Raw genomic sequence first — 17,895 nt, 5'->3', positions numbered from 1 at the left:
ATATATACTAGTATACCATACCTATACGATGCCATGCTGTACCTAATTCTATATTATGTGTCCACTTCACAAAAACTGCATCTACATTATAGTAGTATAATACTACTACTACCATCCTTATATGCCTCAAGTAATTTTTGCTGGTAAAGTTGCCACATTTATCGGGTTTTAAGGTAAGTTCTAGCAGCTTCTATATTGGTACATGAAGATGATAAAGTCACAGAAATGGGTATGTGCATGGCACCTTACTAGGCCCTGGCATCATCAAAAGTCTGGCTACGCCCCTGCGTGCCTACACTTTATGTACATGCTGACAAGTAGCTAGGTATCATACTATTGCTGGCTTAATGTTGCTATGTTTTTTTGCAGGAAATTACCATGTACATTCAGCCAATGATACTGAATGTTACAATCACTGGATCCACATCTTCACCTTTCACGCTACGATATAACTCATCAGAACCAATTAGCTTAACTGCCAGCAGATCAGCAAATCAGTTTGACTCAGCTGTGACTGCAATCATTGATGGGGCTAGTGGATCAGACATCAGAGTGACCAAGACTGCTACTGATGATCAAACAACCTTCCAAGTAGTGTTTTTCGAGGCTACACAGAGAACTACTACCTTAGAAGTTGGGGAATATAATGCCTCACTTATTACTGTTGACATTGTCACTGTTCAAATGGGTCGTTTCCCTAATGACTTGGAGTTAGGCTTATCAACTCGAATGACAGACACCATCTCACTACCAGACAGTGATAACAATTTTGTAGAAGACCAACTCCATGATATCATCTCAGTCACTTGTACTAAATCTTCAACTGGTCAGGTATACTGGACACACAACTATGACGATACTACTGGTCGTATTTGGGGTACACGTGACAATACAGTTGACCCACAATGTGGTCGATTCTCCTTGAAGAACCCCTTTCTTGTGTATAGAGCATTTAGAAGTACAGATGATATTACAGGAACCACCAAGGGAAATATTCCTGTGGTGATATATCAGTGGGTAAGTGTTGATAAACACAAGGAAAAGTATATAAGAATTTTTAAGTTCAATTGGGATCATCGCAGAAATACAATGTAAAGAAACAAGAGAGGTTGCTTACAACTGCAGATGTACTACTGGGCATATATTCTCTGCTTCAGCTTATGTGAATGTCTACTTGTATATCTGGTGGTGCAGGCGACCTCCCTGTTAGATTACTCTTATTTATATGACCCTAATTTTTGTTGTATAGTTGTTTGTTTACTTTCTTTGTAGCAGAATTATGACAGGTGAACCTGCCCATATGGTGTAAAAAGAAAAAAATGACAAAAAGCAATTGTTTCCTGTCACACATGCCTGATGAGTTTTAGCCAGTTAGCCATTAGCCAGACATATATAATATTATGTGATCAGATTACCAGATTTGCATTTTCCTCACATTAAAATTTTTAGCAAACAATAATGGTATTATTGTTAGCACCTTGTACTGATTATGCTCTTTTATATATCAAAACGTAATCATGCTCTTTTATATATCAAAACGTAATCAATTACTGTAGCTTTACTTATGGAAAATTTCAGAGCAATGATAATGATAAAAGATTTACAAATTTTATAAAATATTTCACAATTTTGTGTTTGAGAAAGGTACAGTGTACATGTATATACATTTTTACATATCTAATCACAATAATATTCGACTAGTGTTATAAAGGTGATAGCTAGTCAGCACAAGGAAGCCATTATGCACTACATGAATCAGCATCTTTTGCTGTCTTTAAAGTGTCATGGTAGTGTTTCTATATACACGTAGGTAAAAAAATTTAATGGAATGTCATTATGGCTCCTTTGTTCATTAGCTATAAATTAATCATGAACCACACTATTTCCCACTACCCTACTATCCAATAAAACAGAGTTTTATACAATGGTCAAACATTATGGTAGTACTGATCATGGTGATTTTGGCTTTCTTGCCTGCCTTAGTTTTCCTTCAAATCAGTTTGGCGGTATAGTTAAGCATATATAACCAAGCACAAAAAATGCCTTCAGAGCGACTCCCAAATCTTTCCAACAAGTTTCTGTGGAATTTAAAAATTTCCTATTTGACTAAATTTTTTATTAACTGACTAACTAACTATCTAACTGATGCCTTTAGCCAAGCATACACCAGCTGTAACTCAACAATGCATAAGGCTATGGGCTTGAGTTTTTCACTTTTCAACATCACCTTGTTCTGACACATGCCTTTTTCCAACCTGAGTATGTACAATACTCACATTACAGAATTACCTTTGTCCTCCTTTGTGTCCCAGTTCTTTTTGCTGACAACACAAGGTGACGATTCTCAAAGTAGCACAATACAGCTTCCCAGTGGCTGTGCATGTGGTGGTAGATATTACATTTGTCGCCTGTAATTTCTGTAGTGATTGCAGAGACACTTCTTGTACTGTTCTTCATTCGTATCACTGTATAATGGGTGGAACATAGTTGAAGATGAAGTATAATGGCCACTGAACTTTAAATTGTTGGGCTGAGCATTTTTATGGTGCCATTCTTTGTTTTGATGTGGTATGCATGGATTCATTAGTCATAAGTATGTTATTTAAAAAGTAAACAAACAAGTAGAAGGAAAATTATAAATAGGGATTAAATAAATGACCATTACTGCAGGTATAGGCAGCCTCTCTTGTTTTTGCTATTCCCTTATTTCACTACTTGTTTTAATCCAACTTAAAATTTGTAATTTATCCTGTGTTGAGCTGGATCCTGAATAACAGCTAAAAATTATAAGTGGACTTTTCTAAAGAGAGTTAACATTTCAGCTAGTCAGATGATTAGTGGTAACAGCAAAGGTGTCAACAACAGAAATGTACGGTTTGGCTCCTTTACCAGTTAGGGAAATGGCTGTAATTGACACAGCACTTTATGGCTTCCCCATAGAAAAAGTGTGGCAAACATTTTGATTGATTGTAAATATTATGTTAGACATTTGAACAAAAACATGTTGAAATATTTTAGTAGGTCAATCAGTGCTACAAATGAGCCTAATTTCAAGATCATGTGTAATTGCATCCATGAGTTATTAAATGTTTTGGAGGATCCAGCTCAACGCGTACATACTTTATACACACACACACACACACACACACACACACACACACACACAAAATACCAACACAGACAAAAGCAAGCAGGTAAAACAGATGAATTTTTTATTTCTTTGTCTGTAGTTTTGCTTTTCTTATCGTGGAACCCTACCTACAAGACTAAGTACTCACACATACACTTTGCTAGAAGATGGAAGAAGGCCACTGTATCGTATAAATGTGCCACTATCAGCAGATGAATTTCCACCGTCACCCAACAGCTGGAGTTATCACTGTATCAACCTCTATGAGTACTTTTCACAAGATAGTGGCTTTTTTGCAGATAATGGCCTTGAGTTTACTACTTACCAAATATTCTTCGATGGTGTGCCTGGTGATTTGTGGATTGATGAAGTTTCCATTCAGCAGGATAATAATCAAAGTAAGGTTAAACTATATATGGATTAAATGGCATACTTTGTTTACCTGCCATGTACTTTTTGTGCAGTCTTTGTAGACGAACTTCCAGCTAGGCCCAATGGAGTCTATATTGATGAAGTAGATGTACGACGTAATCTAATATCTTATGAGGATCTAAGTGTCTCTGATTCATCCACTTATGTAGCAAGATATCTTACCTATACTGTTGAATACACTGTACATGACTGTGGTGTTGGTATACCACTATTGAGTTACACTGCTAGTAATGATGACTTGATAAGTATCCAAAGAACTGTTGGTGCCACATCTGGAGTGACTGGAGAATTTACAATCTCTGCACTACAGTACACTGCCACAGGCTCTCAAACAATGCAAACCTTTTCATATAATGTTGATGATTCCACACTTGAAATGTGGCTGGAAGAAACATTTGATATTGGTGATATACAAGTCACAGCAGGTGGTACATGTCAAGAAGTGACATACAACATCCAATGGTTGGAGAGAGGTGGTGACCAAGAACCACTGGTGGTTGATGGAAGTGGCTTAATACAAGAAATTGGAAATAACACTTCTTCAGAAGTAGAGACAATAACTGATGGTGGAGTGTTTTTGAGACCATTCAGAGGTGACATGCTGCGACTTCCTAAGAAGGACCCTCAGGTAAATAAATGTTACATTATTTCTAACTCACATACTAAATTATCAATCAATACATATTATGCATAGTGGGGACTTCAGTAGTAGCAATTTTTTGCAAACGTAGTCTTCTAAAGTTGGATTTAGTAAATAATTTTGGCATCTGAATGTTTTATTTCAGTACATGACTGCACTATTAGAGTAGCTGACTGTTCTATTAAAGTATTTCAATCTTATTATAGTGGTAGGGCTAAACCATTTCTAAAATTAAAGTGGAGGGAACTACCTCCTCTCCCATGTTGCTATACCTATGTGAACATGTCAACACTCCACAAAATATGGTGATTTTTTTCAAAAATTTGGCATATAAGGTTGCACATCCTAAAGAGAGTAGATTCACCAGTTTAATAGTGTTGGCCTAGTAAAGGTATATAGTATTTATCTGGTAAGCTTTAGCAGCAAGGAATATGCTTAAGCTCCAACATGTGTTATATCTGATGTATCATAGGATTGTCTAATATTATGCATATCATACAGCACAGTGATACTGTATAGTAAGGATCTCACAAAAATAAAATGGCATTCCCAAAATACTGTTACAGTAGCTAACATCTAATCTAGTAAATTCAAAGAGGCACTATTATGTGGAAATTAGATGTTCAGTCTGCCTTCCTGTGATAACAGTCGAAAGGCCATATAGAAGGTACATGACAGATGGCAGAACTTCCGCCTTACATGACTATAGTACACTTACTCATACCATGTACCCTTTGGAATTCCAATGATTTTGCTTTCCCTGTTCCTTGCCTTTAACCTTTCATCTCCACATCTTTTTATTGTCATATTCTTCATGCAAGGAACTAATTTGACACATGGATAGATTTCTTATTGGAACTTTCCTTACAGTCACATATAAATATTTATGTGATAGCTGTAGATGGCAAAGATTTATTTGAAGCGTACGTGTAATATGCTTCTTTACAATAGAGTGGATTGTATCACTAACAGCACCAGTTTTGCCAAACATCATGACCACACCTTCAGAACCTTTTGGGCATAATATATAAGAGATCCAGTATAATAAAAACATTAAGATTAAAATAAAGCAGTAACCCTCAGGTTGTTATGATAATATTATGATAGAACAGTCACCACTTGAACACACTAAGCTACTATTCCAACTACAACACAAAGTAAAATAAAATACTCAAGTATTAAAATTTGCTAATTTAATATTGGTGAAAAGTAATGACATAAGTGACATGTTTTTTATAGTACTTTTGCATTGATCAAATTATAACAATATAAAAGCCAAAGAGGCATATAGTTATCTACACCATAGATAATGTATGCATTCAAAATGGATTGGAAATGCCCATTAAATTATTTTCCTATCATGCACCAATACATTAGGAAATGTACTGAGTGGCTGTTTTGGCTTCTCTGGTTTGTTTGAAGGCCAGTTTGAAGGCATGGATATTCCTTTTACATTGTTTATTGTGTTGCGTTGTGTACTGAACAAGAACACAGCATGTCTGTGGACATTGGGAGAAATACTGTTTGTGACAGGTGACAATGGTAGGTACGCACCAGCTAATATTTCAGCAACAGTACTATTATCCAACTTCTTGTCACCGCATTTACACAACCAAAGAAACGTGTACTATATTGAAATAAATTTTATGCTACAGTACTGCTCATCTTGAGCTAAACAAGTAGTGCCTGTTTTCTGAACTTTTATCGAAACAGTGGAAATATACAATGAAGCAGTGAATATCTAGCTAGCCTACTACACTCTACCTGCTACAAGTGGTGTAAACAGCAGCAAAGAAACAACGTTGCAATTCTGTTTCTTCAGGAAATTTGCACATTTCCAATCCATTAGGAACGCATACATTATCTATGTCTACACGTATTTATAGGGCTTTTAGTCTACAAATTATGTTATGTTGTTGTGTATATTTATTCTCTTTGGTTTATTCGACAGGTTGAGGTGATAATCAATAGAATCCCATCATCTTGCAAAAATGACAACTGCAGTTTCATTTTCTCTGCCAACATGACCCCAACTGTAGATTTCATTGCTCCAGCCATTGGTCAATCTGGAACTATTGTTAATATCACTGGTAGTGATTTTACTCCAAATGTCACAAGTGTGACAATAGGTGATGCTCCTTGTTACATACTGGAAGCTGATGATAGTTTTATTTCATGCATGGCTGGTGCAAACACAGCTGGTACATATGATGTATATGTCATGATTGAGTCTAAAGGTCTTGCAATGAGTAATGTTACATTTGAGTACACCTTAACTATTGATGGTGTGTATGACTATGATAGTGGTAGTATAGGAGGAGGTACTCTAGTCGCTATACAAGGTGAGGGATTTCCTGATGTGGATGAACGAAATTTTACTGAACTATTTTGTGAATTTGCTATCTGCCATTTCAATGATTCAGATGCACCTTGCTTTTATTATTATTATCATCATTACTATTATGACTTTGCTATCTGGTTTGATGACATCATCTGTATCATTGTCAAGTCAAATAATACACATGTTACTTGCATGAGTGGTCCTCATCCAGAAGGTTTGGTTAATATTACTATTAATGTGAATGGCACTATAGCTGTCATTGAAAATGGCTTTGAGTATTCAACTACAGCTACTCCTGTAATAACTGGTATTACACCTTATCAACTACCTGTACATACAGAGACTACCATCACTATAAGTGGATCAGGATTTGCTGGTTTGGAATCTGGTGCCGGATCTGAATGGGTAAATGAATCAGATGTTAGTGTCATAATAAACGGAATGGATTGTGAGGTAGTGGCATACAGCAATCTTGCTATTAATTGCAAAGCTCCACCACACGAACCAAACACTTATCCAGTTTTTGTGCTTGTCCATGGAATTGGTTTCGCAGTTCAAGAAGCTGCTGTTGCTAATGGTTCAGAATTCTTATATCCTCCTGTATCTTATCAGCTTAAAGTTTATTCAGTAAGCCCAGCCATTGGCTCACTTCTTGGATGCACTTTAATCACCATAAATGGAGATGGATTTACCACTGAATTATCTAAAATTAAAATCACAATCGGTGACATTCCATGTAATGTTACTGCTGCTAACACAACTAACATAGAGTGCATTACTGGCAGTACTTCCAAGACCGTTACTGTACAAGCTGCAGTGATAAATTCTACTTTAGTCTGGGACCCATCAGTTGTTGTACTACAAGCAGGAGATACTGTCGAGTGGACATGGAGTGGTGGAATTTCTCTTGACCTATTCCAGGTTGCCAATGGCTCTGGTGTCTATGATGGTCAGGGATTCAGAACTAGCCGTATGAAAGATGGAAGTTTTGCATATACTTTTTCGGAGTCTGGTGTATATTTCTATGCCAGCAATTATGATGGTTTCACACAACTTAGAGGTGAAATCATTGTTGAAGAAGTAACTGAGCTTACCTTCCCAGTAACAGTAATGATCGGAGATTATTATGCAGAACATTACATTGTGGATGATCGAGATGAAAGGTCAGTATCATCAGGATCAGGATCACTACCTTGTGAAGGAGCATCATTTCCTGAAGTTGTTACATTTGCATACCTTACTTGTGCCACTCCAATAGTTACTGCCATAGCCCCTCTATATCCTACCATACAAGATACAATCATCATCACTGGGAAAGGATTTTCAGATGTTCCAGAACTCAACATAGTGAAGATAGGAGATTATGACTGTACTATAGTTGATGTGACATTCTTCTCAATCAACTGTATTATAGAAGATGCTGCTATTGTGCCTATCAATGAACCACTGTCAGTTGAGGTCTCAGTGTTCGGTTGTGGGTATGCTCTTATTGCAATAAATAATCAAACTAATAAGACAATCACTTTTTGTGCATTCATTGATGAATACACTCCCAAAACTGGATCTATTCAAGGTGGCCAAAAGCTTTTAATCACAGGCTCAGGATTTCTTGATACAACAACAGTGTACATTAATGACAATGAATGTGATATAATGTTATTCGACTACACCAATATTGCCTGCACAATTCCAGCATTTTCAGGTTTACAAGATGAATTTCAGGCTGAAGTAGTGGTAACTACTAATGGGTTAGAAGCTAAGTGTAGACTATCCTCATGTTACTTCAATTACTCAATGTCATCCACACCAACAATCTCCTCAGTATATCCAGCCAATTTTTATGGTGATACTCCCATCAATTTAACATTAACATTTGATAATTTCTTGCCTCTTTCACCATATAATGTAACAGTTGGATACTACCCTTGTGATGTCATAGAAATATCTAACTTGTCTATCATTTGTACACTTTATCCTATTCCAGCTGGAGATTACATTTTAAGAGTTACCACGTCTTCTGGTGAGGCCATGTTCACTACATCTCCTAGAGTAACAAGTGTGGCTCAACTAACATCACTTGATCCATCCACTGGTAGTGTTGAAGGTGGCAACACCATAGTAATCATGGGTAGTGGATTTTCTAGTGAGCCATCTGATGTTACTGTGTTGATTGGTGAACGAGATTGTCAAATTGTGTATAGTAATTACTCTGTAGTTTACTGTATTGCTCCTTCAAGACGAGACAGATATAACACTGTAACAATTACTGTCAATGATGTGATCTTCCCTACTGCTACATACAATTACAGTACACAGGGCAACTCTCCACAAATCACTTCCATCAGTCCCACATCAGGTCAAGATGGAGACAATGTAACTATTACTGGAGATTTGCTTGCTACTATGTCTACAGATAATGTGGTCACTATTGGAGGTGCTGAATGTGCCATCTATGATGCATCTACAACAGAGATTAATTGCACCTTGGGGCCAGCACTTACTGGATCTTATAAGGTTAATGTCTTGGTAACTGACATAGGATTTGCTATGGGAGATGTTGACTTTGAGTATGTGTTACGGGTCTCCACAGTTGCACCAATGCAAGGAAGTTTTGCTGGCAAAAATACTCTTACTATTTTCGGTGTGGGATTTGAACCAGCTTCCACTTTTGTCACCATCTGCAATCAATCCTGTATTCCTACTAATGATCCTCCTAGTCTAACCATGTTAAATTGTGAAGTACCAAGTTATACCTACCCTGGATCAGATGTAGTCTGTGATGTTATCGTGACTACTATGGGAACTAGCTATGTAATACAAGATGGGTATACCTATATGAACAGCTTGACACCACAAGTAACCAGCATCTATCCACAAATGGGAGGAACAGCTGGAGGAACTACTTTAACAATAACAGGCAGTGGATTTTCATCTAGCTGTAACGTCACTATCAGTGGGGTAGAATGTTCCTTAATTTCCATGAATGACACAACCATTACCTGCCAAACTGGTGCCATTGGCAGAACTGTCAAGGCTGACGTACTAGTTGATATTGAAGGAAACTTTGCTGAATCTGGAGGACTAACATTTTTCTATGTGGATTTGTGGAGTTCTACGTACACTTGGGGAGGAGAATCACCACCAGTGGAAGGTGATTTTGTAGTTGTACCCAGAGGACAGACTTTAGCACTTGATATACATACTCCTATCTTGTCATTTCTTCTCATTCAAGGAGGAACTGTGATGTTCCTTGATACTCAAGATGTCAGCTTGCATACTCAGTTTGTTCTAATCACAGACAATGGAGCTTTACAAGTAGGAACAGAAGATGAACCTTTTACCCATAGAGCAGAAATAGTCCTTTATGGTCATGTTTTGTCCACTGAGTTACCAATATATGGTGCTAAGACATTAGCTGTTCGTCATGGAACACTGGACCTGCATGGAATTCCAATTGATGTAACATGGACTAAACTTGACATTACTGCAAATCCAGGAGATACCATGATTACTTTACAAGAAGCTGTATCATGGGAAGTTGGTGGAAAGATTGTCATAGCATCAACTAGCTATAGTCAAAGAGAAAATGAAGAAGTGAAAATCACTGCTATTGATGGGTCAAGGACTGTGTTAAGTATTGATCCTCCATTGAAATACCAACACTTGTCAGTTAAACAAACAATAGCTGGACAATACATTGACACTAGTGCTGAAGTAGGTTACTTGACCAGAAATGTAGTTTTTAGAGGTAACAGGATTGAAGAATGGGTGACTACAATACCGGCATGTCCAGAAGAGTTCAGGCCTGGCCAATTCGATGTACAGACTTGCTTCCAGGGACGGTTTGGAGAAGAAACAGGAAGTGATCAGTTTGGAGGCCAAATCATGTTACATGCACCAGTGATGGATCAACATTTAGTAACTGGAAGAATTGAATATGTTGAAGTGACTCATGCTGGACAAGCATTCAGGCTTGGTCGATATCCAATACATTTCCATCTCAACGGAGATGTTACTGGATCATATGTGAGGGGATGTGGTATCCACCACACTTTCAACAGAGCTGTCACTGTACATGCTGTTAACAATTTGCTAGTTGAGAGGAATGTTGCTTATAATATAATGGGACATGCTTACTTTTTAGAAGATGGAGTAGAGGTTGGTACCATCATTCAAGATAACCTTGGTGTGTTTGTGAGAGGTTCCAGTAGTTTACTAAATGTTGATGTAACACCTGCTACTTTCTGGGTTGTCAACCCAAACAATACAGTAAGAAGGAATGCAGCTGCTGGTGGTAGCCATTTTGGCTTCTGGTATCGATTGGAGAGGCATCCCAGTGGTCCATCATTCACAACTGAAATATGCCCACAAAATGTTCCTCTAGGGGAATTTGATGATAACAGTGCACACTCAATGGGCTGGTATGGTTTGTGGGTGTTCCAAACATACTTCCCCAAAGTAAGTGGGTGTAATGGTGGGGCAGACCAACCAGCCATCTTTAACAGATTGTTAGCATGGAAGAACAACCGAGGAGTTGAATTCCATGAGAGAGTTGGAGCATTGCAAGTGCACAATTCTACAATGTTAGACAATGAACTAGCTGGTGTGGAAATAACAGACAATACCGGAGAATGGGGTGAGAGAGGACCACTAGTTAAAGATGTACTCATTGTTGGCCACAGTGACCTAAACTCAGATGATCCTGATTTCTGTACTGTGTCCGGTTTCAGGGCACCACGTTCATACTATTTAACAGTCTCCAATGTAACTTTTGTCAATTTTAATAGACGAGGCTGTTCAGCCATACTAGCATGTTCACACTGTAGAGTCAAACAAGGTGGCTACCTAACAAGATATGAAAAAATTACATACATTGATTCACCTAATCTTTCAGGATGGCAGTGGAACTATGAGCATGTACACAGAGATTTAGATGGTTCTCTGCTTGGTATTGTTAATGGTTCACTAGTCCCTTATAGTGGTGTACTCCCACATGATAGTTGTGCTCTAAATGAGGCCAGCAGCAACTCAGAAATCAACAGCAGTGTATGTGATGCCACAGTTGATTTTGTAAGAATAGCCATAAACAGTGTGACACCATCATCTATATCAACCAGGACAATATTTCTGACTAATGAATATGGAACCACTGATTTAGACTATGTGATAACGAGGCTTACAGGTCCATCTGGTTACATGGCTATAATTCCTAAAGGACATAAGTACGTTATAAGATGGGATGATGGTGGGCACTTGGCAAATATTTCCTACAGCATGATCATTTCTGGATTAGAAGAAAATGAGTACTTTTGGATTTGCCGCAATTACTCACAGCAAGTGGATGGGGTTGTATTTAATGGAGTTGAACAAAATGCAACTGCTGCAAAGCCAGATCCTTCTATGCACAATACAGGAGATTGGTACATTGATGAATCCAATGTTCTGACTTATTTGGTAAAAGGTCGACCTGGTGGAGCTCAGTTTACTATTTCCTTCAGAACATTCCGCTGCTTTTATGAAAATTGCATTCCACCAACTCCACCACCAACTCTTCCTCCTGGTGTTCCCGCTGTTACACATAACTGGTCAAATGTTTCAATCTGGGAAGGAGGACAGCTCCCACAAGAAGGTGATAGTGTTTACATTAACTGTACACTGTATGTTATAGTTGACATAATAATTCCGAGGCTCAAAAATATTACAATATGTGGTGGACTGGAACTGCTAGACTCACTCAATCATACAATTGAAGCAGATAATATACTGATTGATGGAGGAAGATTAGTTGCTGGCTGGCCAACACGTCCATTTCAAAATATGGCCACTTTTATTTTACATGGAACTCAAACCTCATTAGAATTCATTCTACCACCCACTGGGCCCATCCTTGGAGCAAAGGCTATTGGAGTGTTTGGCCAATTGATTCTCCATGGCCAAGAAAGACTTGTCATTTGGACACATTTAGCACAGACAGTACAGCCAGGCTCTAACACTATAGAAGTGGTTGACACTCCAGACTGGAGAGTAGGAGAAGAGATTGTAATAGCATCAACATCTTATGAAATGTTGCACACAGAAAAATTTCAAATTCTTGCTATATCAGGCAACACTATAACCCTCAGTGGTAGCCTACAGTATAAACATCTTGGTGAAGAGACAACAATAGATGATCACATGTTTATACAGAGAGCTGAAGTAGGCCTCTTGACAAGAAATATCAAAATACGAAGTGGAGATTTTGCCACAACTGATAACCAAGCATTTGGATGCAGAATACTTGTTGGTTCCTATACAAATGCTTTCTCAGTAAGAAATGTTGGAAGTGCTCAGATAGATGGTGTAGAGATCATTAATTGTGGACAGGAAGGACACTCAGACTCATTTGATCCACGTTATTCATTTGCCATACTCAACACTAGAACTAGTGCAGCTGATGCGGAAATCACATACATTAGAAGAAGCAGTATTCATGATGGCTACAACTCTGGCATTGGTGTGTTCGGATCAGACAATGTATTGATCTCTGATAATGTCATTCATAGTACTGTTGGTCCTTCAGTGATTTTAAAAGGATCAGGCCATACACTGGAAAAGACAATGGCAACTGTAGCCTTATTTCCTGGAACATATCGTGGCATTGATGATCCTCAGAATATTGAATGGACTCCTAATTTTGAGCTCATTGGTACTACTAACTTAGTGCTAATTGGAAATGCAGCTGCAGGTGGTGGGAAAGTTGGTTTTCATGTTGATGGTGAGCTATGTGATTCTCCAGTAGTTAATGCTACTCCTCGATGGGTAGGAAATGTTGCCCATTCCACATTACATGGAATACATGTTCCATATTCCGATGGGCTGCCCCAATGCTTACAGCTAAGTCACTTCACCATTTACAGTTGTTATCACTATGGAATATTCACATACAGCCGATCAGGGGTTTACATGCAAAACAACGTCTTAATTGATAATAAGGCGGCCATTTTCTTAAATGTGTATTCTCCAAGTTCTCTAACACATCAGGAATCAACTAAGCAAGTGAGAATTAATAACACCATCATTGTTGGCGCTAGTCCATACTTAACAATGGAAGATGATAACATTATTCCAGAAGTAGCGTCTCATCCTAAATCATTCTCTCCCATGCTAGCACCTGGTGGAGGTCACATAGGACTAATACTTTCAAGCTTCTTGTCTGGTCCAGGACATTTCCCCAAGTCTTCTTGGCCTTCAATTACCTCATACCCAGCCATTAGTGGCTTAACTACCTTAGATGGAGTAAGTTTTATAAACTTTGGTGTAAGGGGCTCTGTACGTGATACTGCCTTTGTGAGCAATCCCATAAGTGAGGATTGTCAACATCCCACTTATGTATGCAATACAAAACTGATTAATGTTAATATTGATTCACTTTACCGTAATCACATTCCCAATCTTGGTAGTGTAAATCCTTCTGACTGTGTTGACCTGGACTGTGATGCACAGAAACATATTCTTATAAAGGATATGGATGGGTCACTGTTGAACTCTGGTCCCGATGGGACAATTATTTCACAAGCAGAGTTTGAATGGGATGGAGATTCTAGAAGAGGTCTTGGAAATTACCGTATACCAAAAGTATTAACTGCTGATCCAAGCAATGGTTTACCGATTGAACCAGATGATCTGTTTCCACTGAAAGGAATTGTAAGAGGCAATAGATCTGAGTCCAGCTGCACGTGGATGTCACAGTGGAATGCATATTCATGTAGTGGTCTAGACCATCTAATGTTTATCTTTGAAAGTTTAGATGAAGACACAGAAGTGCGAAGGTTGTCACCATTTGCATTAGCAGCTAATGGCTATATTGACTTACTAAATGGACCACAAGATCATGGATGGTGTGGTGGCTACACTTGTCAAGAAAGGATCTCAACATTTTATGGCCTTATTGCTCCAGGATTAGATTATGAAATAGCTCTATCCAGTACAAACCCACAAAACATGAGATTTCATTTATTGTATGCTGAAGAGAATGATACCATCAGAATTGCCTTTTTGTATACCAATCCACAAAGATTGGATGTTTACTATGGAGACACTTATGTTAATCCAACTAATGTTGAAGTTGATGGCAATGGAGAGCTTATATACAAATCAAGAGATCTCAGTTTACCATTTGATCAGTTTCTTCCTACACTTGATGCTCTAGCAGGATCCAACTTTTATGAGAGATCTGTTAAACGATTGTATTTCATCCTTCGTGGCAATACACCCATCACTGTTAGAACAGCTCCTGTAATCCAGTTGGCAATTAATCTTCCCCCTGTTACTGTTGATGAATTTTTTGAAGAGAACTTAGTTAACAATCTTGCAACATTGCTTGGTATTGATGAGAGCAGAATCAGGGTGGTGAATGTTATCTCAGAAGCTAGCAGCCGCAAGCGACAAGTAGAAGGTACGTCTGTGGAAATAGAGATTGGTAATCCACCTGAAACTTTTATTGATAATGAAAATGGTACAGCAACTAATGAAACTACCACCACTGATCCAAATGCTCTAGATTTTGATTCTCTTGAGAATGTCACTAGTATGGTAGCTGAGGTTATTCAAACTGGTCAGCTGGAGGAAATGCTCAATGTATCTATTTTATCTGCTGATGTACAGCCACCAGTGGCACCACCAGTAGATCCCACTAGTGGTGTACGGGCAACACCAGATACAGGTGGTCCACAACCAGGAGAAGTTGAGAATGGTACACTAACTTTTGGAGACAGACAAAATGCTTCAGAATCTGATGACACTGGTCCTATTACACTGGCTATTCCAAGTGAGCTACGATTACTATCTCAGCCAGTAAATGGCATTGAGGGGTTGTCACTGACTCCTACTCCAATCCTTGCTGTGTATGACAATAATGGAGATGTAGTTACTAATCTTGGAATAGGTGATCCATGGGTGGCATCTATAAGTGTAACCAGCACTGGTCAGAGTAGTGTTCAAGTGGTGCCTAGCATGCAGGTCACCTTTACTGGAGGATATGCCAATCTTACTAATGTTTCCATCAGTCATCCAGGCTTTGGTTATGTTCTTGCATTCACAATTACTGATCCACCAGTAGGATTTATGGCACAAACTGTTCCTTTTGATGTTTCTGAAAGAGAAATGGTAATCAACATCGTTCAGGGTTCTCAGACTGGTAGCACTGCATTAGAATTGTCACCATATCCCATCATAGAACTGTTAGATAAAGGAATTTTGGAGAAAGTTTCTAACCTTGGATGGAGAGGCAGAAGATGGTTTGCCAAATTAGAGCTGAAGACTGCTAGTGGATCATTAACTGGTCTGGAATGGACTGCTGAATTTAACAGTAATGATGCTACTGCTTCATTTAGTGATGTGTTGATAAGAAACCCTGGTAAGTACATCATGGAGTTCACTGCCTTTACTAATCCAGACTCTGACATCATTGTCAGTGGAGCAGAGTACAGCATAAAAATCACAGTGTTTCCTTCAGCAAGAATGGGCTTTGTACTAGATGCTGACTTTGACACTGTAGTTGGTAATGATGCAACATCATTCATTACTTCTGTTGAAAGTGATCTCTCTAATATTCTCTCAGATGTCACAATCTATAATATTTCAGTAGTTAGGGGCAGTATTGTGGTAAATTTCTATGTTCAATCGGAAAACAGACAAGATATAACAAATGCCATAAGCACATTTACCAGTGCAGATATTGACATTGAATATAACGGACAGACCTATATCGCTATCAATAAAACAGCCCAATTTGTAAGTGAAACAGATGGATCCGATGATGATGGACTTAGTACAGACCTAATTATTATAATTGCTGCAGCTGGTGGGGTAATTCTACTACTGCTCATTTGTCTGCTGATATTTGTTTGTTATCGATGCTACAAGAGACGTAATTCTAAAATGTGGAAGATCCATGTTGCAGCTAGCAAAGAACCTCATGACAACACAAATAAGTATGAGATACGACAAATTTATTGGCAAGCATCATCTGGTCATACTGAAGAAAATGAATATATAACTAGATCTTCCATGATAAGTTTCAATGATAGACCAGAGCAGGAATACTACAATGAGGCTTTGGTTGACGATAAACTGGGGCCACTTGCTGATGAAGATGACTAGATACACATTTAAATATAGTATGCATTACTTTAATTAAGAATACAGCACTTTTGTAAGTTTAATAAAATACTGTGTATCTATTTATGTATACTGAACAGTTAGCACATTTTGTAACACACCATATTTTATATAATATACTGCACATGTGCAGAAGAAAATATTCCAGATAAAAAGCTTTCACTCCGGTAGTCTAACTATTACTGCTATACATACATCGTACAGTAGATTACAATGTGTGAGGTACAAATTTCTGTGAAGCCTAGCAGTTCTGCTGGAAAACTAAAGCTCATATCTTTATGTGCCAAACCTTTTGTATCATTCAAAAAATAATTTGTGTCTTGCAAGTTTAGTTATTGAAGAAATTTATACTGGAGTCTGGAGACAATTAAGTTTTTTTTGTAAAACTTGGAGCTGCAGCCTGCTGCATAATAATGTTCGTTCGATATCTACATACATTGGTCAACCATTTAAGTTTTAGGTAGTGGATCCCAAAGTTAGGCTTGAGCCAATTATGCTTTGAAAATTGCCTATTATGTTTTTGAGCAGTGCTCAGAAATCCAGACCACTAATTGTTGCCATTACAAATAAAATTAATGTCATGTATTGTAGTGCATGTTTAGTTTGTTGCTATTTTTAGTTTTTGCTTCATCAAGTTTTTATTTTTTTACAACCAAAAAAGTAGTGAGGCCAGATGGTTGCACCTAATCTGAAACCCTTGGTCGTGGGTATTGACTGGAGTAGGGATTTAATGTCCACTAGTATCTCTTCTGGTGTAGGTGATCTCCCTCTTTTCACTACTTTTTTCTGTGATCTCTAATCGACCTTAAAAGTTTTAATTTCCTCTTAATACTGATTGTAATAAAAACTGTATTATGTTACCATGCCTAACATGAAGCCAATAGCATTGTAAGAGTTTATATAATATATAGTTTAATTTACCGTCTGAGATTCTATAAATACATACAACTAGCCCTACAATACATCAAAGCACCAGGCACCAACATAAGTGTGGGTATGCATTGACTGTGATTTAAGAAGTTCTGTAGCAACAATAGCTATATTATGTTGTACACATATCAGGTATGTGACACTCATTCTACTGTGATACAAGAACATATTGAGGACTAGAATTCATACATGATATCATGTGTCCATGATTAGTGGTATTGTGTGTAGGTATTGGAAAGAATCCTGGAATTCCTACAGACAAAT

General features: G+C 37.9%; 1 protein-coding gene across 1 annotated transcript in view; it reads left to right on the top strand.

The window, feature by feature from the left end:
* LOC136253578 (fibrocystin-L-like) overlaps window positions 1–16,843 on the top strand; it is a 30,160-nt gene extending 13,317 nt beyond the window's left edge. The window contains exons 18-21 of the mRNA XM_066046244.1: window positions 370–1,017; window positions 3,231–3,528; window positions 3,595–4,190; window positions 6,154–16,843. Coding sequence (XP_065902316.1) covers window positions 370–1,017; window positions 3,231–3,528; window positions 3,595–4,190; window positions 6,154–16,683 — 12,072 coding nt within the window. The 3' untranslated portion in view covers window positions 16,684–16,843. The remainder of the gene's footprint in view (window positions 1–369; window positions 1,018–3,230; window positions 3,529–3,594; window positions 4,191–6,153) is intronic.
* The last annotated feature ends 1,052 nt before the right edge of the window (window positions 16,844–17,895 follow it).

The sequence above is a fragment of the Dysidea avara genome, chromosome 4 (genome assembly GCF_963678975.1).
Source record: "Dysidea avara chromosome 4, odDysAvar1.4, whole genome shotgun sequence".
NCBI classification, from domain to species: Eukaryota; Metazoa; Porifera; class Demospongiae; order Dictyoceratida; family Dysideidae; genus Dysidea; species Dysidea avara.
The sequence above is the reverse complement of the archived record's forward strand: the minus strand, read 5'-3'. Positions and strand labels throughout refer to the sequence as shown.